Here is a 16,800-nt window from a genome sequence, read left to right on the forward strand (position 1 = left end):
ATCTAAATCGTTTGTTATCAGAGTAAGTTGATGTTAACTAGATATTTCTTTATTAAAAATAAAGTTGTTTTAAGTTTAATTTATATTTGTTATAATAGTTTTTATTTACAGTATAATCTAAGCTATACTCAACAAACTTTTCTTAAAAGATTGATTGTGAATGTGATCATGAATTTTTTTACAATTTATTTTATCCTTTAATTTTGCTGTAACTCAACCTTAAGCTTTACAAATGACATTGTTTTGCCTAAATTTTGAAGCTTAAGTTTTAAAAGTGCGCATGAAATATGCGATTTAAAAATAATAGTTTTATATTTATTTAGGTACAAGCTACTGATGCAGACATAGAAAGCAACGCAATGATCAAATATACAATTCTATTCGGACACGAAAGTTTTGAAATTGATGAACATAGTGGAGTCATATCAACATCTGGTAATATTGACAGAGAAGAAGTTTCTCAGTTTATATTTACAGTAAGAGCAAGTGATTGTGGAAACCCGTCAATGTTTTCAGATGCTGAAGTTGTTGTTTTTGTTGATGATGTTAATGATAATCCTCCATTTTTCTCTAATGTAAGTGTTTTTGTTAAAGTAAACATATCAGTGGAACCTTAAAAGCTTTATTATTAAATATTTTCGTATAAAGTAACTAAAATTCACGATTTTTTTTTCAATGGTTTATGTTTAAGTTTTTATTATTATTATTTTTACTAGAAAGTAATGTCTTAAGAAGAACTTAACCTTTAGTAAAATGTTATTAATGCAGAAAAATGAAGTGTTATCTGTATGCACTCTAATTGAGCCTGGATCAAAAATAGGTCAAGTAAGAGCTTACGATTTAGATGTTACTGATCAAAATAGTTTGAAATACTTCATTGAAACTGATGGTCCAATAAATATAGATAAGGAGTCAGGTTTGCTAATTTTATAAAATATTATTTTTATGAGTGTTCATTAAAAAACAATAAAGTTGAAAAAAATTAGTATGCAAAGCTTATAAGTTATATAAAATACTCAAATTTAAAATTTACTTATAAAATTTAATTTCTACAACGTTCCTACTTACAGGTGAAGTATTTTTAAATGATCTAACTGAACCATATGAAAAACGAAACAATATTTGTGCAATAACAATTGTTTCTGATGGAGTATATTCCACATCTACTAATCTTCAAATTAAATTTGTTACTAAATCTGCACGAGTATTAGAGTTTCATGATTGCTCAATAAACAAGCCTAAAGTTTTCCGTATAAAAGAAGATGTTCCAATAAACACTTTTGTCGGAAAAGTAAGTATACGCTAGTTTTAAGATACTTGGTTTAGTATTCCTATACTTTAACTAATATTTTTCAGCTAAATTTATCATCTGGTTCTGTTAATCGAGTAATATTCACCATTGAAACGACAACTTCTGATTCTTCTCGATTTAGGGTAATTCCCTCAACTGGAGAGTTGTTCACTCAAGATTCCATCAGAAAAGAGTTTCTCACATCTACAAATGACATCATAAGATTTGTTGTTACAGCTCAGTCGAGCTCAGGTTTGATAATTGTTTAAAATTATTTAAATGTATATAAAAACTTATGCTAAATTTTGGTTTTACCTTATAGTTTTAAACAACATACCTGATTATACTAGGTTAATTTCTTACTTAAACGTCTAATTTGTTTATATATGATACTAATTTGACATAGACTTATTCAAAGTTAACAACAAATTACGCTATTAATTTAAAAAAAAATGTTTTGAACTATTTTGATATATTGTTAATTTGATATATTCTTCTAGTTTATGTAACTTGTTTACATATGTTATAGAAATTAAGATAGCAAACAATTATTTATATGTTACAACTTATTGAAAAGTTATTCGTTTACAGATATAGCAAGGTGTGAGACTGTTATTGTTATTCAAGACGTCAACAATAATAAACCTAAATTTGATAGAAAAAATTATCAGGGAATTGTCGTAATTAATCAAACGATTGCCGGTGAACATTTACTGAAAGTTTGTATTTTGGTTGTTAATTTTGCAATTTATTATAATAATAAGAAGGATTTATACTTATTTAAAACTAAAAAAACTAATTATGCAATAATTAAAAAGATAAAAGCATCTGATAATGACATTGGAGTGAATGGAAAAGTATCTTACAACTGGTACGATAAAAATAACAATGCTTTTCAATATTTTGATACTATTACTGATAGTGGAATAATCTATTTAAAAAAGCCACTTACGGAAAAAGGTAGGAACTTTAAATTGATTTTTTTTAATTCAAGTTTTTATTATAAATATGATTGAATAGTTATTTAGCTTATAATAGTGGAATTGAAACAATATGTGCATATTTCAGTTTATTTAATTGTTTTTCGTAATATAAAGTCAAATATTTGTTGAATGTCTCAGTCTTGAAGCGAACGGAAGTTTTAAATGGAAGCAAACATTAATAAATAAGTTTAGCACCTGCAACAATAAATTTATTGTCTGAAACAATTTTACACTTACTACTTATAAACAGCATAGTTGCAAACAATTGGTTATTTTGTTGCAGATGAAGAAAGTTTTAGTTTTTTTATTCAAGCAATAGACGGAGGTGGAAAATATTCTCTTGTTGGAGTGAATATTAATGTTATTTCAACAACAATTCATTTACCAGTTTTTGAAAATAGCATAATACACGTTGTTGTACTTGAAGATATAGCTATAGGATATAAAGTAAGTTTACCATTTTTTTACAAATTGTCTTTGTATAACTAATCGTTAAATAAACTATGTGTATGCATTGTGACGAAAGAAACTTTCAGAAATAAGTTGAACAGTAAGTCACAAAATATTATATTTATTTCAACTGTTATACAAATATTTAACTTATATTTAAAAACTTACAGTATTAGTTGAAAAAGTAGAGAATAAAAACTGATTAGATTTAATTTATATATTATTCATTATAGATTGCTCAACCACAAGCTTTAGCAAAAAACCGAGAAATTTACTACAAATTTGCAAATCATCAAGGTAATTACTTTTATACATATCAATGCTATCATAATAAACCATGATAACTTGGCAATAATTTTTTGTCAAGTACAAAACTGTTAAGTAATTTTTGAAGTTTTTGTTGAAAACTATTTTAACCAAGTGAAAATTTTTGCTAAAAAATAAATTAGTAAAGTAAAAAGGTATTTAATGAGAAAATAATCGTCATAACTAAGTTACAAATATGTGATAATAAAACAAACAGATGGTGATGAAACACAAATGAGAAACTTCAAAATAAACAAACTGAATGGAGCAATTACCCTAACACAAGAGTTAGATTATGAAAATAAAAATTATTTTGAGCTTATTGTTGTTGCATATGTAAGAGAAGAAACTGAACTTATGGCTGAATCTAAAGTAAGAAAAACTTTCTTGAAATTTAAAATCTAAGTTTTAAAAAACTGTTTAATTTGAAGTAAACCGTTCAATTTTAAAGTAATTTTACTGTTAGGTTTAATAATATATATTTGTAAACAACACAAAATATATTGCTTATTAAGATAACAATTGAAATTGAAGACATAAACGACAATCCACCTCAGTTTGATAGTCTTTCATATAAAACTTTTGTTGTTGAAAATAAATTGCCATATGAACCGCTTGTACAAGTCAAATGTAGTGATAAAGACTCTACAAAATATTCAACTATCAAGTATAGGTAACGATTTGAACTAAAATACCAAATATTTATACTGTCTTTTTTTAAAACTAAAAGAAACTAGATATTACATATAAATTAGATTTCATTTAATTGCTTTTTGTTGGCAGTAAAGTGTAAAATTACTGAAGTTTACTCAAATTAATTTAATTAAATTTTCGTAAATAAGTTTAGTTTAGTTGATAGTACTGCTTAATTAAAATAATATAAAACAACACTTAGTTTTGTAAACTGAATTATTTTTTTTCAGGTTCAATGAAAGTCATCCATCTTTTAATATCAACCCAGTGTCTGGGATGGTTTCCCTGAAAAAATCTCTGGACAGAGAAAACTACATTGAAACAAAAGGAACAATTAGTCTCAAAGTGTGTTGCACAGACGGAAAATATGTTGATAGTTCAAACATAATTGTCACAATTAAAGATGTTAATGACAGAAAAGCTGTGTTTAAAAGCGACTCAAACCAGTTTAATATTTCTGAAGGGTAAGTGTTGAATAAAAACTATAGAAGTTTAAATATTTATGTGGTCAAACAAAATTTTTTTTTTTGTTTCTTTCAGGGCTAAAGCAGGATACAAAACAGCATCAGTAATGTCAGCGGTAGATCAAGATTCTTCAACAAATGCTTCACTTGTAACAACAAGTGTTATTAAAGGAGATCCTCTTCATTATTTCGATGTGTTTTTTCAATCGAAACACTCTTTAGAAGCTTCAGGAATGTACTTAAACATTGGATTTGAAGTAAGGATTTGCTTATGTTTAAACTTAAATGCTTTGTATTACAAAGTTTTGTGATAATTCTTCTATTCTTAGGTTGCTAATGATATTGATTCAAACATTCCTGATGTAAATGAAGTTACTGTCTCAGTTTTTGACGGAATTCATCACTCTTATGCACAAGCTACTATAAACATTGTAAACCGAAAGTACAAACTACCAATTGGAAAACCGCTTTGCAAAAAGGTTGACTTCTTTTATTCCACTTTAGTTACTACGTTTTATACTTAAAATAGCTTTACAAATTAAAAAAATACATTATTACAAGATATAACAACTATATGCTACGGTCGTTAAATACATTTTATTTTTTTACAGCATTTTTACAACGTATCTGTCAATGAAAACAATAAAGTAAACTCACAAATAGCTACAATCGACATTGCAGACAAATATAGTAAAGCTATTTACACTTTGATTGGAGAATTTAAAAATAGATTTTCATTCGATGAAAGTACTGGTTAGTAAAACTTTAAAAGTAAACCAACAGTTCTATAACTATAATACTATCTAAATATATTTTTTTTAGGAATAATTTATGCGACTGAAAGTTTAGACAGAGAAGAAAAAGATAGCTACCACTTAAACCTTCAAGTTAAGTACTCGAACGATTTAAAAGTGCCTGATACAGGTAAAAAAAAAATTAAAAACAACTAGATTAATTAACCATTCAAAAAAAAACGAATTATGTCTTACTCAAACTTATTTTCTAGATCTTTATAAAAGTGTTAGATGTGAATGACAACTGGCCAACATTTACAAAAAGTCAATTGAGGGTTCGAGTAAAAGAAGATTCGGTTGTGGGAAGCGTTGTTTATCAATTTGTTGCATTTGATGCTGATATTGGTTTGTTTTTTGTTATCAGTTACAACTACCTGAATGAAAAAATAAACTTAGTTTAAAACAAAAAAAAAAACATTTTTTTAAGATTATTTTTTGTTTCCAAACAATAAATAAGTTTTAATACAAAAACACACATAGTATTTTATTTTAATTTCTTTAACTAACATTTTAGGTGAAAACTCTCAACTGAAATATGCTCTACAACGTCACAGTTTAGATTCAGTTCCTTTTGAAATTGATGAAAAACATGGTTATTTGATATTACAAAGACCCGTTGATCGTGAAATTAGAGACAAATACCTTTTCAACATTACTGTTAGTTAATTTTTTCTTGAAATTCATATAACTTTAGTTACAATTTTAATAAAGTTTCTTAAGCAGTTAAAGCTACAATAGGTGAAGTTTTATTTTGTCGACTAGCTGAAGAAAATTGGCAAACATGCTTTGATTTTCAAACATAGAAAAATATTGTTAACTCTATACACGAGATACAACTATAGTTTTACTATAATTCTTTTTAAAGGTAAAAGACCAAGGGATTCCAGTTAAGTCAACATCAGTTCAAGTTAATTTAAGAGTAACAGACGTGAATGACAATGCTCCTGTATTCAATCAAACAAGTGTTAGTTTTCAGTATTTAAAATGTTTTATGACTAAAAATCCGTCCACCGTTACTTATTTACCATAAATTTTACTTTACAAAGAGTGGTGTGCTTTACTCTAACAAAATACAAAATTTAATAAAGAAACCTTTTAATTGTAAAACTAATATTTATCGACTTTTTTTTTCAGTACAAAGCTGAGGTTAAGGAAAGTGCCAAAATTAGCCATCTAGTGGCAAAAGTTGAAGCATTCAGTTTAGACGATGGAGTAAATGCGGATTTGCAATACCTCATTGTTGGAGGAAATGAGCTTAACAAGTTTCAAATCGACAGTAGATCAGGTATAAGAGAATGACTTAAAAATAGCTACTTGAATCATTTATATAGTAACCACATTCAAATACAACTTTCATTCAAATACAGGAGAAGTTGTTCTTCTTGATGAAGTGGATTATGAGGTGAACAAATATTTTGTGTTGACAGTCCGGGCGCAGGATCTTACAGATGACCCACTTATGAGCGACACTTCTCTTAACATACGTGTCATTGACGTCAATGACAACAAACCTACTTTTAACAACATCAATTTTCCTGTGAGTATAAACTGTTTGAATAAAAAGGTTTAAATTAAAAGCTAATGTTTTTTGTCTTTCAAATTAAAGATATTCGAAAGTCGACCATTATTTATTATTTTGTTAAAAAGTTCAAATCTGGTCATAGTTCGTGCTAAAATCGTAATTTAGATTCAGTTTTCAAACAAGTTGTTAATTTCAGATATTTGTCAACGAAGATGTCATTGATGACGTCAAAGCAACAATAACCGCTTTTGACAAGGACCAAGGCGCAGGGGGCGAGGTCAAGTACTCGTTGCTAAGCAACGAAGCGGACCAGCTGCCGTTCCAATTGGATGAGGACAGCGGTCGGCTGTCAGTGGTCGAACCGGGTCTCGACTTTGAAGCCCGCCGTTCGTACGCCTTTGAAGTAGTTGCCAGGGACAACGGAACTCCTTCCCTAGCAACGAGCGTCGACGTCGCTGTCAAAGTGAGAGACGTCAACGACTGTCGACCGCGGGTGGTGCTTAAGAGTTTGCATGACAACGTTGCGTTGCGTTGTCAAAGTGACGTCACGACAAAGTGCACTGCGAGCGTGTCGGAAGCAGAATGGAGAAACGTTTTTTCGGAGGAGGGCATAGTAACGGTAGGGGCGACGGATGATGACGTTGCCAAGGGAAACGCGGCCCCTTTTAAATTTTATCTCGACTCACAACTTGCAGGTTAAATAACTTGTTTGTTGTGTGTATACATTTATTTAGCTCAAACTTATTTATATAAGCATTTCAAAAAGCCCATTTCAACTTGTTAGTTAATGTACGGTATCTCTTTTTATACATGTAACATAATTAAAAAAATTTTTTATGAAGAAAAAATTAAATTAAACTTAACCATATTCATTTAACAGGTGAATTTGTTTTTAATGACAAAAATGTGCTGATATCAAACAACCCGTACGAAATAGAAGACATTTTATCAGATAAAGCGGCTAAAACGTTCCATTTCACCATAACTGCTACTGACAGTGGAAATCTCGAATCTTTGCCTCTTTATTTAGAAGTTGTCATTTTGAAAGAAAGCAAGTATCCACCGGTTTTGATCTCTCAAAAGATTCAAATTATGACTACTGAAGGTTTGTCCAAATATAAACTAATTTCGAAAATAATAAAAGGATTTTATTATAACAACCAACATGTATACACGAAAAGATATATTAATAATTTACCCAAACTTAGCTACCTTTTATAATTATTTTACTTACTTGAATATTAATTATTCGTCTTAAACTAGTTTTTATTTTTACTGTTCTGTTTCAGATTACTTCAAAGGAGGAGTGATATCTTCAAAGCTGTACGCCACCGACAAGGACCCCCACGACTTGCAGCGGCTCACCTTCAAGATCGACTCGCTCGCCGACTTCGAGTCGTTTACGGTGAACCCCCTCACCGGCAAGCTGTCGGCGACCAATGGCGTGCGAGGTCGCCACAACGTCACGGTTGGCGTCAGCGACGGCAGCAGGTACTCGACGGGCCGGGTCGCCATCGAAGTGGTGAAAATTTCAAAAGAGTCGATTCAGAGTTCGGTCCAGGTCACTTTCGAGGGGATTTCCCCAGAAGCGTACCTTTCGACGGTTCACGGCAAATTTTTAGCGGCCCTCGGTGACATTCTTCCAAGGGGTTCGAACCCCGGTGAAAATGTTGAAATTTTGTCCCTGAAACGCTTGAATGATTTCAATGCGCAGCTGGTGTTCAGCGTGAGGTCGCCGAAGCGTGACGGCCAGTACCTGAAAGTCGGCCGCCAGCTGAAGGACTCGCTGCCGCTGCTCACCGAGAAGGCGGGGGTGAGGGTTACGGACGTCAGGGGGGAGGAGTGCGACCTCGAGTGCGCCCACGAGTGCCGGTACGACGTAGTTGTGACGTCATCAGGGGAAAGTCCCATCACCACGAAAAAGTGGAGCTTGCTGACCCCTCATTGGTTCAATCGCGAGGAGAAGTGCGTGTGCCGGAAAGGTCACGCGGGTGTGAATTGCGCTTCCGTTTGCGCTGGAGTAACGGACGTGTGCGAGGAAGTAGGCGGAAAGTGCGAGCTGGACGCGAACGAGGTGCGAGGCTACCGGTGCGCGCAGAAGAACCAAAGAAACAGCGCAGTTTCTTTCGGGGGAAATTCCCTGATCGAGTACAAGCTGAACAACCCTGAAGTGTTCAGTTTGTCGCTGAGGTTCAGAACCCGGCAGCGCGACGCAAAACTGCTGGAGGCCGCGGAAGAGTCGGGAGGCAACTTGGCGCGCGTCAGCGTCGACGAAGGGAAACTGAAGCTGGAGTTCGCGTGCGGGTTGGACGGCGGAAACATGCAAACCATGGAAATGAGCGAGTCGGAAATGAGCGACGGAAACTGGCATGACGTCACAATCGAACCCATTTCCGACAAAGATTGCGCTTATAGGTATGAAGTTTTTATTTTAGTTACTATTCAAATTTATTTGCAAAATTTTTGTTGTAAGTTCGTAAAAAACTTATGCTTGTTACTAGTAAGATATACTAAGTGATAGTTTTCTGGCTTATAGTTTTATTTTAGCTGCTTAGTCTTATTATAACAACTTTTATTAATGCTAAAACATAACTACAAAAGATTGCGCTTAGATGTATTTAGCTTTAGTTTTCTTTACTAGTTATTTAGTTCTTTATCAGTTAGTTTTATATGCTTTTCTTTGCTAACTGTTAAAAAGCATGCATTGGATCTAATTTTACCAATCAAGTTACGACTAGTGATGTACCGGACCCACAATTTTGGGTCCGGCCGGACCCGGATCCGGACTTTTTTTTCAAACTAGAATCCGGCCGGAACAGGATCCGGACTTTTTTTTTCAAATTAGAATCCGGCCGGAACCGGACCCGGACTTTTTTTTCAAATTAGAGTCCGGCCGGAACCGGATCCGGACTTTTTTTTCAAATTAGAATCCGGCCGGATCCGGATATCAGACAAAAATGGCAATATCCGGCCGGACCCGGATAGTGAGTCCGGTACATAACTAGAATAAACTAGCCTGAGTCAGAATGAGGTTTTTAAAAACTGAAAAAAAAGAACTTTAATCTAATGAGAAGTAAAACAGCTAGCCACAAAGTTTACAAATTTAGGTGTTATTTACAATTAAAAATCTGAAATCAAATTCTTGAACAAAATACACTAGAAAATTACAAAATATTGAAAACTGGATCAGCTCAAACTCATTCAAAATCTAAAAGAAAACTTGCCTGAGTTTTTATAAAGAACTAAACTAGCCTGAGGCAGTCAAAGATTTTCTAAAATTCCCAAAAATTTTCAAAATAGCAGGGTTGCCACTGTTTAAGTCAATAAAACTAGCTAGAGTGAGTATAAACAAGCCTGAGTCAGAATGAGGTTTTTAAAAACTGAAAAATTACTTTAATCTAATAATCAGTAGAACAGCTAGCAAAGGTTGACAATTTGGTAGTAAAGTTGTGGACTGATTGTGGTACACTTAAGTTATTAGTACTACTCATCATAATTAAATACTACCTTATTTAATTAATATCTAACAAATACTAAATTCTAACTGAGACTACTTTCTATAATCAGACAAGACAGTTTTGAGTGATGAATCTTTTATATAAAACACAACAAGAAATACTAGCATATACAGAATTATTAATTACTTTGGTAACACTTTAAAAACTGGAAGCTATTTAAATCTATATCAAAAGACATAAAACAAAAAACTAAAAGTTAAATAAAAATTTTAGTAAGCAAGAAACTGTAAAATTTTTAATAAACTATTAAACTATAAACCTGGCTTAAATATTTAAACAATTAAACACCTGTTGAAATATTCACTTTTAAGACAAAACACTACTTACAATAAGCATTCACAAAAACGTTCAAGATATTTTGTTGCTTCAAGCTACACACCAAACTAACTAACTGCTTACATATAAACTGCCTGTCATGTTCTGATGTTTTGTTGCATAAGTATTTAGTTTGAAACATTTCGTCATATGATTCTCATTTGCTCGTACATTCAACCGTATTAACTCTAAATATTCTCTGAGCTCAATTTTAAACAATAAATAATGCAAGTATTCATTCCAAAGTTTTCAATTTTACAACATATGTAAAGAGTTGCATTTCATGAAATGTTTATTTATAGTTTAAATGTACACAATGTAAATTAGTCACGTGTACAAAATGAGCCAATCACGGTAGGTGTTTAATTTTAACTGACGAAAATGACTCTTATTAATTTTCACAGGGTTTGTTTTTGAAAATATACTTTTCAGTATGCTCTTTTTTACTAACTAGATCCGGTTCCGGCCGGATGTCTGTTAGGATCCGGCCGGACCCGGATCCGGACTTTTTTTTCTAATAAGAATCCGGCCGGAACCGGACCCGGACTTTTTTTTCAAATTAGAATCCGGCCGGAACCGGATCCGGACTTTTTTTTCAAATTAGAGTCCGGCCGGATCCGGATATCAGACAAAAATGGCAATATCCGACCGGACCCGGACCCGGATAGTGAGTCCGGTACATCACTAGTTACGACATGTTGTTGTTAGTAAACATTTGCATGTACTATATATTGCTATATATTAACTATAACTAATTTTGATTATTCTAAATAAATTTTTACAGGTTGGTAGTAGACAGTAAATACGAGGCTACAGGAGCATTGGGTGAGAACAAAAAAAGAAAGTTGAAATTTGACAAACTTACACTGGGAGGATTAGATAAAAATAATGATGGTATCATTGGATGCATTGAAGAAATTAAAATTAACCAAATTTTAATTCAAGATCTTCTTCATTACAATAAATTGAGAATTACTAAGAAACAAGAAGTTCTTGATAGGTTAGTTTCTGTTTCTATACTCTTTATACGTTAGAAGAATATATGGTTATGCTAAATAAAAACTATACGAAATTCCTACTATGTTTTAAAAAAATGTATAAATCTAACTATTTCGATGCAACATAGACATTTAGTTTTAATAAGATGAATTTCATTGAAGTATCAATAAACAATATGTTAAAATCTACCTAATTTTTCAGATGTAGCATGGATATTGGGTCTTGCGTGAATCATTTTTGTTACAACGGCGGTAAATGCGGACTAGACATGTCTTTAGAGGGAAATTCCCCAATATGCAAGTGTAGTTCGGGTTATGCAGGGCCTGATTGTCGCAAAAGGAAGGTTTGTGAAGACTTGCCGTGCAAAAATAAAGGAATTTGCCATTCACAAGCTGTTGAAAGTTTTAGGTTGGTGAAATTTAAAATAGTTTTAGTTATTTCCTCGAATATTCAATACTTATATTAATAAAAAAAGCTTAATCTGTTTTACAGATATGAACTTAATGTTTTTTATGAACTTGTTCTTTGCTCACTTTTAGCAATTAGTAGTACTTTACTTATGGGATATAAAAACCATTAGTTTTATCATTATCACAGATGCGAATGTAAAGAAGGTTTTGGAGGAGAATTTTGTGACGTCATATGCAAGGAGGGGTTCACCGGAGTGAATTGTGACGTCATAATAAATAAGTGTTTCAGTTACGATGAACATTTTGCTTGCAACTGCTCTTTATCAAATGAAGGTAAGCTTTTTTACTATGGATATTTGCTTTGGATGTAGTAATATGTAACTACAAGCAACAAACTAATTTTGACTGCAAACATATTCTAAAATTTTTATTATGTAAAAAATTTGCTGCGAATAAACGTGAAATTTGAAGTTTTCATGAGAAATGCAAATTTTTTTTTTCATAATATGTAAAGTTTATTGAAATAAAACACTATCTTATCTTAAAAAGACGTTATTTACTAATATTAAACATATATGCTTTATAAAAGCTTAAGACTTTAAATTTCACCAGCAGTATTATAATCAACTACCAAAGTATAATTTGTTTAATATGGATTCTTAAAGACGACTTTATTGCTTGTTTATTAAAACTAATCCTAATGTTTAAATAGGGATGTATTTTTGTCACGCAACATTTCTTTTTTTTTATGTCACGCAAAAACTTACAAATCTACAATTTATCTAAAAGTAATAATAAGAACGTAATAAAATACTATTTATTAGCTGTATGTGTTAAAAAATTATAAAAAAGTAGCATAAAAAGTACGTAGTTGAACTTGTAAAATTCATAGAAAAAAAGCTTAAACAATTGTAATTGTTTAAAATAGCTTATAAGTTCCAAGTTTAAAAGTTTTAGTTAAAAACTTCAAATCAACAAAATAATAATGATGCTAACAGGTTGCAAAACTATCCTAGAAAATCAGACTAACGCGAAGAAATCATCATTTCCTTATTTAGTCCTCATAATTGTTATTTTAACCGTCATAATCGTTGCCACCATAGCAACTGCAGTCGGCTGCTACGTAAGAAGGAGGCGAGGAAAAAAGATGCGAACCGGAAGTACTATTTCCACTAAAGAAAAGTTTTATTTGACACAACTGAAATACAGAGAAGGTTTGAATGGCTTACATTAATTAATTTTCAATTTTGATTTTATATAAGTCTTTTAAGTTTAATTCATTAAAAGCAAAAATATTAACGATATATAAAATGTTTTTTTTTTTTCAGATCATTCTTCAGATGGAAACCAGTCGATTCCAAAGCCACCGATTCCTGCAAGACCGGTTGATTATCAGAGATGTTCAAGAGAAATTATTGACAGCATGGTTGAACAAGTAAATATAATTATTATTATATATTCAGTTCTTAGTTTACAGTTTGCATACTTCTAATTACTACAATTTAACTATTTAATTATCTGTTTAAAAATAAATTTCAGTTGAAAACCAACAATGAAATCAACAATTTATCATTAAAAAAATTAATTACATGTTTTAAAATAATTTTTCAGGAGCTAAAGAACAGGAAACAGTCAAATGACGTATTCGACAAAAGTATGACGTCATTCCAAGGCAATGAAAAATTGACTTCATACCAGGATAATGGAAAGCTGACGTCATTGGCTTCCGATTCAACTTCGTTTCAGAAAATTCCCATGTCTTGGACTGACTATGAGCACAATCATGTAAGTAATATAATAAATAACACCAAAAATATTAGCTCAATTTATAGTTTTTATTTCTGTTAATTAATTATTATAGTTCACACCTGTAAACTGACACAATGGTTATTATATTATTTTAATTATAATAAAAAAAATACGTTCTTTATATTTTATAACTATGATTAAATAAAATTTTAAGTTATTGTAAGCTTTCACTGACTGTTCATTAAAGCTATAATAATTTTTTTAAGTATATATCTAATTTCGTTTAAACGAAATGCTTCAACTAATTTTTAAACCATCACAGTTCAGCGGAAGTATATCTGGTTGTTCGTCTTACAGCAAAAGAACTCCGATCCCGTCTGCGAAATCACCGAAACTGTTCACCAGGATTCCCAGATTCCAGCAGCAGTCAGTTCACAAAGTAGCAAGCAAGCAGTCCATCGCAGAACAGCGTAAGTTTTATAACAGTAGTCGAGTGGTAGTCAGGCGTAGACTGATTCTTTATTAACTTTTTCAGTGGACTTTCTTGTTTTATATATTATTTTAATACACTTTTCTCTGTATTTTTAGCAGTGTTTTAGACTCTAATAATAATAATATGATTTTTTCGGAAAACATTTTAAAAAATCCAATAGTTTTTTTTAAAGCTTTTTTTTATTTGAAAAACAAGTTAGTTCCTTTTTTTTTTAAATTCTTATAATGTAAAACTTTCTTTAAGACTTGATCTCTTATCATGTATAATTGTTAATAAATTAATTCAATCACAGTTCTAAAATATTAACAGTATGTTAGCTAGACGTAGATATACACTGATTTTGTTTTAATTTTTCAGTAAACCTTTATAATTTTTAGATTTTCAAATTTTTAACATTTATTTTACTTTATTGTATCTTTTGAAGAAATTTTTGATTTGTAACGTATTTTTATTACAAGATATACTTACAAGTTTAAAAATATTTAATATCTAATTTCAGTTCTAAACAAAGTTAAAAAAATATTAATTTTTGATTAGAACATCTTTAAAATGTAAATTTTGTAACTTTGTTTTTTTTCTCACTGTTTTTTCAACTAAAATTTGTTTAACCACAGTTTTGTAATTCTAAACAGTTGGAAGAAAACCAAAAAAATTGAATTTAGCAGAATTCAACCGTAATACAGGTCTATAAATAAAAAGCTTGGTTATGGTGATTTTTGTACAAACTTAGCATGTACTCAAAAACGTGGTGTTAATCATTATAATAAAATAACTTCAACTGCTTTTTCTGAAATTATCTGAATTTTGAAAGTTACTTGTTTATGTTAACTTTCAAAATCTTTAACATGAATGACTTGTTAAAATTACATAAAACATTGAAAAATAATTTTGATTTCATATAGTTAGGTATATCCAGTTATAAGCTTTTACTTTATGTTTCAAAATTTAAGTATAAGTATGTCAACTATTATTATCTATCCTGTTATACTTAGTGGTTTTACATCTCTTGTACTGTTGTTTGTTTCTAAGTTTTATTTTAAAACTTTCATCTAAATGAAAAATTTCTAAGTTTACCATGGTTATTAAAAAAAAAATGTGTTAATTTATCTGGCTTCAAAAATTTTAGTTTTTATTCTAAACGTATTTTTTTAATCTCAAATGATAACACTTACTTTAACTGCCTTTCATTTTTAGCATGTAAATTATTAAGTTGTGATGAATTTTATTTTCGTTCAAAACAAAAGTTATTAATGGTTTTATTAGGTTGTTATTTTGTAATTCGAAAAATAACTTGTTACTTATAAATCGAAACTTCAAAGTATGTTGATAAATCTCATAGCATGTGGTTTTTGCATGTGTATTATCATGTAACTTGCATTTATTTCAGTATGTTATATCAGGTTTTTCTATACATGTTTATTTTTTTTTTACAAGAAGTTGTTTTATTAATTGCATATTTTGAAAAGAAAATTAGTTATCTAAATAATTATTAAAAAGATTCTTAAGAACCCATTAACTTTTTAAACTCAATGATAAAATGTTAACTTTTTATGTTTAACTTAAAAAGAAACTTTAAAAAAGTTGTAAAAGTTTCTAAAACTCAATTATAAAATTTGACGAATCCTTTTTAATACTTAAATAATTTTATTCACCAGATTACGCATGGGACGTTTCTGATTGGATTAAAAACAACTCGTCGGCGGCCAATCACGTTCCTGAACACGTGACGTCAGTACCAGTGAGGCTGAACAACAGATCCGACGGTGTTACGTCATCAAACAATCGCGTGACGTCACATTACAACTTGGCTGGGAGAAAACCGAAAAGGAAGGGGAGAAAATGCAGCGACGCTTCCACAACAGATTCAAAACTGGTTTGTATAACTTTATAAACTTAAAAAGTTTTATAAGTCTAAAAATATATATCTAGACATAAAATAGACAATTGAATTGGGAAAAAACTTAACATTTGAAGCTTTTATATTATAAGTATATAAATATTTACGTAAGTTACAAGTCAAGATCATTAAATGACAAAGTAATTATTTATTAGTTTTGATTCGAGTATTTATTCTTTCAAACCAGATACGTCATCCGCAAGACGACGAAAACTCCCAGTATGACGTCAGTAGCGAGGTTACGACGGCTGCCAGGCAACCCGGGCGCTTATTACGTAGCAACTATGACGTCACCAACCCCCTCTTTGAACCTTCAAACCTCCCGCCATCCGTTTCCATGGAGCACGAGCGCTTCTCATTGGACGAAAAAATCTCTGAGGCCTCGGAGGATTTCTATGACGACACGGAGTATGAAATTTCCGCTCCGATGCCCACCGACATTATGACGTCACTTTTGGAGGGCGAGATGGAGGTGGACATGCCGACTCCGGCGAGGGCGCGCAAAAACAAGTTTCACCCCGACCAGTACCTGCCCGCCGTCGTCACCATGGCAACCAGTTCCTCGTCGTCGGTAGACAGTGACGTCACTGACCAGTTGCTTGGCAACCAGCTGCAGATGTCGTCGCTTTCCGACTTGGAGGAAGATGACGTCAACAATTCGTTGATGTTACGTCATAATGACAACGCTTGAAAAACTTTACTTTTGAGAAACATTCCCTCTTTTCTCGTTTTCAGTGTCGAAGTATTTTTGCTGCTGCTTGAAATAAATAAAAGTTTTAATGAAAGCAGCTTGACGGAAAGCCTTTTAATTTTTGCTGTGATATGAGGCTTCATTTTTTTAATTACTTTAAATATAAAGCTTACATTTTGAAATACAAAAGATTTACCTTTTCTAAATAATTTTTCAGTTACCTTT

At 31.2% G+C, this 16,800-nt stretch overlaps 2 protein-coding genes across 2 annotated transcripts; both read left to right on the top strand.

The window, feature by feature from the left end:
- Nucleotides 1-359: 359 nt before the first annotated feature.
- Nucleotides 360-5,222, top strand: LOC145828989 (protocadherin Fat 1-like). Its single transcript, XM_082936733.1, has 16 exons — nucleotides 360-575; nucleotides 769-916; nucleotides 1,071-1,291; nucleotides 1,357-1,543; nucleotides 1,883-2,010; nucleotides 2,110-2,251; nucleotides 2,558-2,721; nucleotides 2,958-3,021; nucleotides 3,248-3,402; nucleotides 3,546-3,703; nucleotides 3,954-4,187; nucleotides 4,264-4,444; nucleotides 4,517-4,666; nucleotides 4,799-4,940; nucleotides 5,010-5,111; nucleotides 5,194-5,222. Exons 1-16 carry the CDS (start codon nucleotides 360-362, stop codon nucleotides 5,220-5,222), a joined length of 2,421 nt encoding a protein of 806 aa, XP_082792859.1.
- Nucleotides 5,223-5,972: 750 nt separating this feature from the next.
- Nucleotides 5,973-16,575, top strand: LOC145828990 (protocadherin Fat 1-like). The gene is made up of 16 exons (XM_082936734.1): nucleotides 5,973-5,993; nucleotides 6,116-6,266; nucleotides 6,349-6,518; nucleotides 6,700-7,198; nucleotides 7,384-7,608; nucleotides 7,793-8,918; nucleotides 11,121-11,336; nucleotides 11,537-11,743; nucleotides 11,933-12,078; nucleotides 12,744-12,959; nucleotides 13,074-13,180; nucleotides 13,357-13,530; nucleotides 13,817-13,964; nucleotides 14,620-14,670; nucleotides 15,643-15,860; nucleotides 16,072-16,575. Exons 1-16 carry the CDS (start codon nucleotides 5,973-5,975, stop codon nucleotides 16,573-16,575), a joined length of 4,179 nt encoding a protein of 1,392 aa, XP_082792860.1.
- Nucleotides 16,576-16,800: the final 225 nt, after the last annotated feature.

The sequence above is a fragment of the Thalia democratica genome, chromosome 2, assembly GCF_965202585.1.
Source record: "Thalia democratica chromosome 2, ktThaDemo2.hap1.1, whole genome shotgun sequence".
NCBI lineage: Eukaryota > Metazoa > Chordata > Thaliacea > Salpida > Salpidae > Thalia > Thalia democratica.

Bases quoted from the DNA above. Each gene is read 5' to 3' on its own strand.
- LOC145828989 (XM_082936733.1), top strand. From the start codon at position 360: ATGATCAAATATACAATTCTATTCGGACACGAAAGTTTTGAAATTGAT. The intron at 3,403-3,545 runs GTAAGAAAAACT...TTGCTTATTAAG, and splicing joins AACTTATGGCTGAATCTAAA to ATAACAATTGAAATTGAAGA. The intron at 4,667-4,798 runs GTTGACTTCTTT...ATTTTTTTACAG, and splicing joins GAAAACCGCTTTGCAAAAAG to CATTTTTACAACGTATCTGT.
- LOC145828990 (XM_082936734.1), top strand. From the start codon at position 5,973: ATGACTAAAAATCCGTCCACC. The intron at 5,994-6,115 runs GTTACTTATTTA...TTTTTTTTTCAG, and splicing joins TGACTAAAAATCCGTCCACC to TACAAAGCTGAGGTTAAGGA. The intron at 11,337-11,536 runs GTTAGTTTCTGT...CTAATTTTTCAG, and splicing joins AAACAAGAAGTTCTTGATAG to ATGTAGCATGGATATTGGGT.